The sequence below is a fragment of the Gracilinanus agilis genome, chromosome 6 (assembly GCF_016433145.1).
Source record: "Gracilinanus agilis isolate LMUSP501 chromosome 6, AgileGrace, whole genome shotgun sequence".
Classification (NCBI taxonomy): domain Eukaryota; kingdom Metazoa; phylum Chordata; class Mammalia; order Didelphimorphia; family Didelphidae; genus Gracilinanus; species Gracilinanus agilis.
Window position 1 is genome coordinate 277,343,607 of NC_058135.1, and position 11,503 is coordinate 277,355,109.

The 11,503-nt window shown below is 35.7% G+C and overlaps 1 protein-coding gene across 1 annotated transcript; it reads right to left on the reverse strand.

Moving 5' to 3' along the window:
• Positions 1 to 9,225: 9,225 nt before the first annotated feature.
• Positions 9,226 to 10,182, reverse strand: LOC123251552 (olfactory receptor 1030). The gene has a single exon (XM_044680844.1). The coding sequence runs from the start codon at positions 10,180 to 10,182 to the stop codon at positions 9,226 to 9,228; it is 957 nt and encodes a 318-aa protein (XP_044536779.1).
• Between the last annotated feature and the right edge of the window lie 1,321 nt (positions 10,183 to 11,503).

Sequence of the window (11,503 nt, forward strand, 5' to 3'; positions counted from 1 at the left end):
TGTGTATAAGAGACAGGAGAGAGAGAGAGAGAGAGAGAGAGAGAGAGAGAGAGAGAGAGAGAGAAACTCCTTGGTACTTATCCAATTTCTTCCTTTCTACTCTACAACCCAAATCATCACCAGTACAAGATGAAACAATGCACCAGTGCCCTTGTGCATTCTGAAAGGTATAAAAACTAAATATTTGGAGTGCTATAGAAAAAGGTTATATGTTAATCAATCTCCAGAATACTTCATATCATTAATGATCCTCCTTTGGCCTTAGGCAAATCTCTTCCTTTCTCTAGAGACCACTTGCTTCTTGTAAAAATGTAGAGGTACAAGGAAACTATATAATGGCTAAGGCCCCTTTCAGAACTAATCATCTAGGACTGTCAATCATTTGGGAGTGGAAGGATTCTAAAAATAGTTATCACCCTACACAGTTCTGCATAAACTACTTATATTTTAGAACATACCAAGCATATCTGGAAAGGACTCTTGGTAACCACTTAGTTCAGTTTCCTCATTTTACTCATGAGGAAACTGAAGCTCAAAGAATAGTGATTTACCCAGGTTAGTAAATACTGAAGGCAAGTTGCAAACCCTGATCTTCTACTGCTAAACCTAGTTCCAATTCTACCAAATGACAGCAATTTCTACCTCCTCCCTATCCAGTCACTAACCTCAAGTTTCTTTCTGCCAGAACAGGAAGAATGTCAGAACTAACAATAATACCTTCTTCAGTGTATCTAGAAACAATTGGACCTAATTTCTGGCACACGCAGACTGGTCCAGCTTGCCTGTGAAAGAGTGATGGCCACTTTCAAGGAAAAGCTGTGCACCTTGTGAGTAAATTAAAGGTAGATCATGTCTGGATTTATAGAGCTGAAAGCTTCTCCCCAAAGAATTCTTCCAAACTACTGAGCTGTAGCAATTAGTTAAAGGGATGCTCCTCTAATTCGCATGGGAATTATTACTTTACAGAATAACAACATAGCCAGGGAGTTAGACAAATGAATGATCTTTATCTTATTCATAGTCTAGTGCTTTGTAATGAGGGAATTAGTTTTTATCCTCCATTTTATAGTTGATTTTATGCTAAGAATTCTTTTAAATCTGAAGCCTCTTCTCTGAAGTTTGAGTGGTGAAGTTTTTGTGTGATAAAGCCTAAATCTCCCCCTTTCCATTGTTAGGCATTAAAGATACAATGCTGCTAGTTAAAGAAAAACTTTTGTTCTCATGACATTCATAAAACAGTGTCTCACCCTTTCCTGCGGGGTTTCTGGGATGTTCTTGAGTAAATAGGACAACCTGGCTAAGACAATCACATTTTGTCCTCTCTATAACAATTATGGTGGTCTTTTCAAGTTCCCTAAATGCCAGTAAATCTGCCCTCATGGATGACTTAATCACCCAAGTGGGAAACTAGGTGGTAGAGTGGATAGATAGAGTGCTGAGTTTGGAGTCAGGAAGACTCATCATCCCAAGTTCAAATCTAGCCTCAGATACTTTCTAGTTGTGCCAATTTAGACAAGTCATTTTACTCTGTTTGCTTTAGTTTTCTCATATGTAAAATGATCTAGAAAGGGAAATGCAAATCACTCTAGTATCTTTGCCAAGAATAACCCAAATGAGGTCACAGAGTCAGATATGACTAAAACAAGTAAATGATAACCCTGGTCATTAGTCCTTCCATTCCTAATTCCACCAGATCTCAATATACTTCATATAAATTTTATTTGAAATCACTATACATGCTCTATTTTCTAAAGTATAATCTCTTTGACATATAGGAAATATATATCTCTATATAGCCATTCTTCTAGAAAAAATGTCAAACTTTTAATAGTTTGGAAGCTCAAAATGAATCCTCTATGAGTTATCTTCAGTAGAAATGTCAATGTTGTCCTCTACTGCTTTAAGGGAAGCACATTTTCAAGAATGAAGTTGTGGCAGTCATGCTTTACTTTTCCTGAGTCAGAGTTTACAATCTAGACCAGTGGTTACCAAACTTTTTTGGTCTACCACCCCCTTTCCAGAAAAAATATTACTTAGCCCCCTTGGAAATTATTTTTTTTTAATTTTAATAGCAATTAATAGGAAATATAAATGCACTTGTGGCCATCACCACCCCCTGGATCCTATCACTGCAGCACCCACCAGGGGCAGTAGTACCCACTTTGGAAATCTCTGATCTAGACCATTATGATCAGTTCTAAGTAATATATTTTAGGAAAAACCTTAAAGTCTTCAGTGTATCTAGAAATTTTCATTACTATATTATTTACAGTTGTTTCTGACTTTGTGATCCCATCTGGAATTTTCTTGACAAGTATAGTGAAGCGATTTTCCATATCCTTCTCAAACTCATTTTAAAGATGAGAAAACTAAGGCAAACAGGGTTGAATGATTTGGCCAGGGCCACATAGCTAGTAAGAGTCTGAAAATAGATTTGAATTCATGAAGATGAATCTTCCTGACTTCAAGTCCAAAGTTATGTCCACTGTACCACCTAGTTGCCCTGTGCCACCCAGCTGCTAAGGTGACCAATATAACTGTAAAGTGAAGATGTTGTATCAATAGCACTTAAAGGAATATTATGGATATTTTAAAGGCTCAGCAAGATGTCAGGAGTAGAGGGAGATGGAACATGGTTGTTGATTTCAAGTATCTAAAGATCTGTGATATAATAGAAGATATTAATTTTACCTAAAGCCTAAACACTCAAAGGGGAACACTGGGTTGATAATTCCAAGGATTATTAGTGTTCAATATGAGAAAAAAAAATCTCTATAAAATGCTGTCCAAAAGGGGATGGAAAATGCTTTGGAAAATGTTGGGTTTAACTTTATTAAAATATTCATTATCATTTGAGTCTTTCTTTTTTCTTTAGATACTCATACCATGTACTTATTGTCTCCATTTTTGGATGTAAGCTTACTGAAAGAAATAATAATTTGTTTCTTTCTTTTATTTCTATCGCTAGTACCTGGCACATAGAAGAAGACAGTTAATCAATTATTATAAATTGGTTGATTCTGGAAGACCACATAATGGGAGTGTTGCAGGAGATATTCTTGTCAAATGGCTTTTGCAGTTCAGTAATTCTTAAAATAGTACAACATATGCTTGCTTTACCCCTTATATGATCTACTTAGTACACAGAGTTGTAAAATATGCTATAAAGCAATAATACATGCCCAATTGGCAAAGAATTCCTCTTCAAATGCTAGATACATAATCATGGGCAAGGTACTTATTTTTTACCTCCTCAGTTTCCTTTTTTGTAAAATGGGGATAATGCTTTCACTAAAATATTCCTGGATTTTATAACCACTTCTCAAATCTCAAAGTCATGTAATATTTATTTAAGATGAGTAGAAATCATTGACAAGTTATGATGGGATAACATTTTATTTCCATACAAATCCTGATTATGATCAAATATACTCTACAAATGAAAATTGGCATGAAATGGCCTCAGCTATTACTGTTAAATTTTAATTTACTGGTCCTTGTGCCAATTCCTAGGATTTAATTTCAGATTCCAAAATGAAGAGGGATCTTCCATGCAAAATAGAGGGGGTGGGATGGGGTGGAGTAGGATGGCTTATAAATATTCAAAAAACACAATAATAAATTCATTGGATAGCCCCCTCCCCATTTACATGCTATTAGCTTATTTTCTCAAAATGCTTGCAAAATATTTTATATGGACAATTATTTTCATTGGAGCCTTCATTGATGACTGTTACTTAAACCTCATTGTTTTGTGATGTTTTCTAGCTCCTTGTGGGCTACACCAACAGAGTATAAGCACTTCTAAAGTTGGATTGTATATGAACTGTCTTAGGGACCAGCCTAGTTTATTTCATGAGGCTTATCTCCAGGTGTAGTAGGAGGGTTCATCCATCCACCCAGCCATCTTCTGGATCAAACATCTCTCCATTTTGTAGAGCAGTGGTTCTTGAGATCAGTTCATGGGATGTACAAAGTCAAAACTATTTTCACAATATCTAAAACATTTTAATTTCTAATATGGTAATAGTGATAGATATATAGCCTACCTAAACAGAATCTCTTTAAGAATCCTCAGTAATTTTTAGAGTGCAAAGAGTTCCTGAGACCAAAAAGTTAAAGAATCTTAATTTTAGAGTTGTTTATGATATTAAAATACTTTAGGCATTTGTCTCTGACCAATAATAGTCATCCCAGATTTTGTTTTTAATTTGATATGGAGTGCACTTTCTCTGGGATATATTATTATACTTGGATCATAGTGTTAGAGTTGGAAATGGTTTTAGAGATTTTCTTGTCCTACTCCATTATTTTATAAGTGAGGAAACTGAGGGCCACAGAGAAGATAAAATTTGCCAAAGGTCATATAGGCAGTAAAATCAAGAGATAGTATTCTGTCTTGAGTCCTCTTGAGGACAATGTCTATGTTTTTTTTTTTTATTATCCCTTGCAGCTTGTAGAGTTCTTGGATTATGAAAAGCACTTAATAAATACTTGTTGAATTACTTACTGACTCAGTACAAGGGTCAGTTTTGAGATAGAAAACTCATATACTCATAGAATATTAGAAATGAAATTAAAAAGACCTTCTGAGTCAATTAGCTCAGATCTCTTGTCTCACAGATGATGATGATGATGATGATGATGATGATGATGATGATGATGATAGCTGGCATTTCCCATGGAAGCAGCTAAGTGGTAGAGTGTGTTGACCTTGAAGTCAGAAAATTCTGAATTTAAATCCTGACTCACAGATTTGATGAGTTTTCTTGGGAAATTCACTTTATTTCTCTTATCCTCTGTTTCCTCATCTGTAAAGTGGAGATAATCATACCACCTATTATCCACATTTTGTGATAATCAGAGGAGATAATATAAGTATCTAAATATTTTTAAATTATTAAAAGCACTATTTAAATGTTAAGTATTGGTGTTATTATTGCATGAAATACTTTAAGATCTACAATCTTTTTTTTTTCATTTTGTTCTTATTACAACCCTTTAAGGTAGCTCATATAAGTGCTTTTATGATCATTTTACAGATGAAGAAACAAAGTTGTGACTACCTTCAATGATCATTGTATAATATTGGACAAGATCACTGGATTTGGAATTACAGGTCTTGAGTTAAAAGTCTAACCCTGCAATTGACTAACTCTGTGACTTTGGACAATTCACTTAAGCATTATGAGCCTACAAGTCCTCATTTGCCAGAAGAAGCTTAGACTAAATGCTATCTGTTGTCTCTTCTCATTGAAAACATATAATCCTATGGAATAAAGATAATACTTCAATAAAAGTCTCCTAAAACAACTTCTACCATTATTTCTGTTTTAAACATGATACTTCTTGGGTTAAAAAAAATGTTTCTTCATCCCTTCAGATTGTTCCATCCACACAATGGCAGAAGATGAATACGTGGATAACTACATTGCTCCTGAACAACCTGAAGAAGTTAAAGTTTGCCAAAAGGAACACATTTTGTGGTTGTTGATGCTGTTATTGGTTTTGACTGTTTTTTGGAGGATTATTTTATTATTATGAGAAGATTTTTTAAGTATTGGCTCATGCCATTGTATTTATGAAGAAAAAATTGAGTATCACTTTAGGTTGAACCAAGCCATGTATGAGTCCATATATGTAGGAAACAACAACCAAACCAATGTAGATCCCTCTGGGGATGATGCTATACCTTCTTGGCTGATACATGACCAGATATTTATTGTAAGCTATTGCAGAAAAGATATAATGCTGAGCAAGAAGAAGAACAAAGAAAATATAGCCCTGGAAGAACCAGCCAGCAAAGGCAATAGGGATCTTTTTAAATAAAACATTCATCCACATCTTCGAGCTTGTATTTGAGTAGCAGCACAGATCCTCAATTGCCAAGTTATTAATGAAAAAATAGGCCCAGGTGAGAAGATAGTAGTCAATACTAATTTTCACAGTCATCCCAAGATTCTCCACTAAAGGGAGGGTGTAATTTCCTAGAAACACCATAAAGAAGATATTCTTTAGGTCAGGAAAATAGGCCAGTCTCTGTAGAACTGAAGTGTGTTTTATACTGGATCTTTCCATATGAGCTCTATTTTCTACAGGAATAAAAGCAAAGCAATTAGCAATGAAGATGACTTTTTTGGGGGGAGGCAGGGAGGAGTGGGGAGGATTTGGAACAATTTATATTTTGAAAAAAAAAGTTTCCTTATCTTCCAGTTCCCTCTAATAACTTTGAATATGCATTGTATATCTTTTGTATTTACTTAGCTATGTAAGTGCCATTTGTCCCTCTAGGACCATGTTGCTGAACCTATGGCATGCATGCAAGAGGGGGTTGCCCCCATCCCTCTCTCTGCCCCTCCTGAGGATGTTTATCACATCGCCTGCCCCTCTGCCTAGCAGTCCAATGGGAGTGCTTCCTCCCTCCCCTGTCTGGGGTAAGGGAGTGGCTCACATACAGTATGAGGATGCGGTTTGGGCACTTGGTGTCTAAATGGTTCACCATCAATTCTCTAGGATATAAGTTCTTAGAAGACAAAGATTTCACATATATATATATATGTATGTATATCCATTACTTAAGACAGCTCTTGGCACAGTTTATAGATTTTATTTTAATCTAATTCAGTCATCAGTCATAGCTGATAAATAAAGTGACATTAATGCCAAAGTGCTTTGCCAGCCCATCTCAAAGGATTACTGAGCCAAATCATATTTCTGTCATGTTCTACTTAAATGACTTTGAAAAAATCATAACCTCTCGATCTTAGTTTTGAGATGGGTCCTTAAGTCTCTTGCATCTCTCCAAATCTATAATCTTATGAACAATAAGAAGGTGTCAGTTGGCTCCATCCCAATGAGCATGATAGACAAAACAACAACAACAACAACAACAAAATAATTTCCTGTGTATAAAATCAGTGATTTAGACAGGAACTTGATTACAACAAAAATAGAGGATATACATTTATACACAAGTTATCCCTGTCTTACATTAGAGCAGTGGTTCCCAAACTTTTTTGTCCTACTGCCCCCTTTCCAAAAAAATATTACTCGGAGCCCCCGGAAATTAATTTTTTAAAAAATTTTAATAGCAATTAATAGGAAAGATAAATGCAGCTGTGGCCATCACCGCCCTCCTGGATCGCTGCAGCACCCACCAGGGGGCAGTGGTGCCCACTTTGGGAATCACTGCATTAGAGGGAATGGGGAGGCACATCAAACCTGGTTTTATATTGTTCAAAGGTAAAGTTTATCTGTTGCCAGTCAGGTTAATGAAGACATCTGATTACTCATCCAGTTTCAAACTCTTCATTTATAAAATGGAAATAATCCCTGTTATCTAACCTGAAGGGTTATTGTGAGGATGAACTAAAGGTAATTTGTATAAAATGTTCCCTAGACATGTGTTATACAAATGTGTGCCCTTATACATCTATATTATTATTCAGTCATTCAGTCATGTCCTTTTCTTTATGATCCCATGCATTCTATTGTCTATGGAGTTCTCTAGGTAAAGATAATAGAGTGCTTTGCTATTTCCTACTCTAGTGGATTGTCAGAGAGAGGTTAAATGTCTTTCCCAGGGAAACGTAACTAGGAAGTGTCTAAGGCTGAAGTTGAACTCAGGTCTTTCCTGACTCTTGGCTCAGTGCTCTCTCCACTGAGCAAACTAGATGCCTTCTGTATATGTATATACAGACACACACGCAAATAGATACACACACTCACATACATATGCGCATCCATGAAAGGAGTTAAAATAAATTATTTAGATGATCTCTGAACATTCATCTTGTTTGAAGTATAGTATGATGATAAAGTACATGTATTTTGGTCTTCAAAGAACCAGGAGTGTATATTGGGTTAAAGGTAGAAACATCGAGCCTAAAGGTCCAAGACAGTTTTTCAATAACATCTGGAAAAATTAACTATCTTGGGAAATGTTTTAAAAATATCACATGTTGGTGAGTCAGTTTATAATTTTCATGTTATCAATGGACCAGAGCTGTAGTTGGTCTAACTAGTATTGTTTTAGTGATTTGCCTTATCCCCATGGGAGGAGGCAGGGGAGCCTTGGAGTGATGGTCTTCATCAAGATATGTTCTTCCCTGAGGACAGTGATGGGCAAACTTTTGAGATTGGTGTATCAAAATTTGCCAAAAAACTGAGCATAACTCGGGTGTTGTGTCACTTTGAGAAAAACAACATAATTTCATGATATTTATAGTTTAAATAACAAAAATGTATAATTATAATATATAACTGTATTTAATAAACCAAAATAGGTAAATTAATATAGGTAGAATTGTCATTTATAATGCACAAAGTGTCTATACTACACTACAGCAAATGTTTCATCCTCAGCATGTGGCCCCATACTTTTCTGTATGTGGCCACATGTGGCCACATGTCATCAAAAATGGTTACACATGTCTGACACATGTGTCATAGGTTTGCCATCACCACCTTAGAAGGTACATAATAACCTACTTATTTTAAAAGGGAGGACAGCAAAGGTCACAGAAACAGCCTAATCAAAGTCAAGCAGCTACTACTTTTAGAATTTTGATTCAAATCCAAATACTCTGACTTTAAATCTATAGGATTCTTCCTGAATTGTAAATGATGAGATCATAGATTTGGAGAGAAAAGGAATCTTAGAGGTCATCTAATTCAACATCCTCATTGGCTATAGGATGGAACTGAGTTTTAGAGTAGTAAAAAATCTTTCCTAAGGTCACACAGGTTGTAAGTGACAGAGGAAGGCTTTGAACTCAGGTACCGTGTCTTCAAAGCCAGGCGTGTTTCCATTGTACCATATTGTTATATGTGTGTAAAGGGAAAGAGAAGAGGAATGCTGAGCATAAACCATGTCAAAGTGAAATCAAATTCTCAATTCTCATGAATATTTACTTTATTTTCTTTTTTGTAAAAAAGAATACATGTTTTTTTATCTTAAGTCTACTTCTTGACTCAAGGACATATGAATAGTCAAGGAGGTGAGCCATTAGATGAGAGCTGACAGAGGGACAGTCTATGTAATGTATTGATAGCAATCTAATGTTAAAAGAACTCAAGGAAGATTCTTAGCACATTGGGAAGACTATCTTTGGAATAATTGATTTAAAAGGGCAGAAGAGGATGAGAAGGGTTGCAATATGCACCAATGGAGAGATTACTGTCACTGATGAGATCATATATCTATCAGAGTATCAAGGCAAGCTATTATTTAGACAGCACATTTTTTCTGACCAATTTACGAAAAGCTTCTTTCACATCCTTGTTTCTTAAACTGTAGATGATGGGATTCAACATGGGGCTCACAAAGGTATAGAAAACGGCTATGATCTTTGACTGCTCCACTGACTTATCAGTGGGAGGTCTAACATACATGCAAAATAGGGTCCCATAAAATACAGTCACTGCGACAAGATGAGACCCACAAGTAGAGAAGGCTTTGCGCCTACCTTCTGCTGAACGCATTCGCAGGATGGCAATGAGGATGAAGACATAGGAGATAAGGATGATGAGGAGAGAATTGGAGAGGTTAAATCCTGCAACCACAAACATGGATGTCTCTTTGATGAAGGTATCAGAGCATGAGAGTCGTATGAGAGGTGGATCAGCACAATAAAAGTGGTTGATTACATTGGAGCCACAGAAAGTCAAACGATATGTCCACATGGTTTCCATCAGACCACTAAGAAATCCGTAGATATATGGAGCAGCAATCAGCCGGATACAGACTGCTTTTGACATCTTGCTGCTATAGAGCAGGGGGTTACAGATAGCCATGTACCGGTCATAGGCCATGACTGCTAGCATGTAATATTCAGTAATCACCATGGCAATGAAGAAATAACACTGAACCAAGCAAGCAGGGTAGGAAATTGTTTTCTTCTCTGATAAGAAGTTTATTAGCATCTTGGGGGTGACATTGGTAGAATAGCATAAGTCCAGGCATGATAAACTAGCAAGAAAGAAGTACATAGGAGTGTGGAGGCGGGAATCTATCCATATCAATACCATCATTCCAAGGTTCCCTCCCACAGTGATGAGGTAAATCACTAGAAATAGCACAAAAAGGATTGGCTGTAGCTCTGGACGATCAGTTAATCCCAAAAGAATAAATTCAGTCACCAGTGTGTGATTCCCTCTCTTCATGTCCTTAGGGATCATCATTTTCCACTTAGATGAATTAAAATAAATGATAGATGAGAATGAGAAACAAATCTCTAAGTGTCTCTCTTCTCTTTTATTCCCCCCTTTTCTTGTTCTGTTTTTCATGCATACACACCTATGAATACACATACTCATATATTCACCCCCACATTTATACACAGCTATTTCATAGAAAAATATCATGCTAAGGTTTTTCAGTTTCTTAAGAGAGATCAAGTTTATTCCCTTATACTATTAATATAGAAATTAAAGCCCAAGGAAGGTTAAATGACTCACCTAAGGGAGTAGAGGGATTTGATGATGAATAGGGGATATTTGTAGAATCCACATACCTTTACTGTCAACCTAAAGCTATTTTTGCTGCACTGTAGGCACTGTTTGTCAGAATTCTGGTAACTGGACATTATTGACTAATGAATATAAAGGCCCAAACTATTGATCGTTCAACATGTGGAATTCAGGTGAATATGACTTCAGGCACACTTTTGTTGGAAATATACACACAGAAATGTTTCATAAAATCCTATTAAAGCAAAGTTCACCTATTCTAGCCTTTACACAAGGCATGAAACTTATCCTAAATATCCTCAATACATATTCATCCAAATCTACTAAATTTCAACAGACATTTGGACAAAATAGACTTATAACTAGCCAGCATAATCTCAGTTCTCTCCCCCTCCCATACTTAAAATCCAATGATATTTTTTTACATTTTCCAAATCTCTGCTATTTTGATAGTGGTAATTCTCAGTAAGTAAATTATTTGAGACAGACAATGACTCTTAAAATTGTTGGGAAGCATAGCTCTTGCATGACTATATATTGTTAACTTTTACAAGAAATATTTTAAAATGTACCACATAGTTATAATTTTACAATTGACAGAAAAATGTTTGTAGAGAATATAAGCTCTCCCTTGGTTTATTTCTTGACTATGAAAAGAATAATTTTGAGAAAACAAAATATTGCCTGAAGAGCTATCTTCTAATAAGATAGTCCCATTCATATATCAAAAAAATTTAAAAGATTGACAGATAAAACAATAAAAATATCTCATTCTATGAACCTCTGATGTTAACCATTCCAAGGGAGACCCAATAGGGTGTGTATGCTCAAAAGTGGTGTTTTCTACTGAGATGGAAGAGACCCAGAACAGAATACAATTTGGAGGAGGAATTCCTAGAGATTCCAAGCTCCTCATGTGTCATCTATTTCCATCTGTTTTTGTACTAGTTGCTTACTTTCTAGAACAGTGCAAAACTGTCTTAAAAAGAGTTATAACTAATCAAAAGTATTTGGTATCACCATGTACAATGGA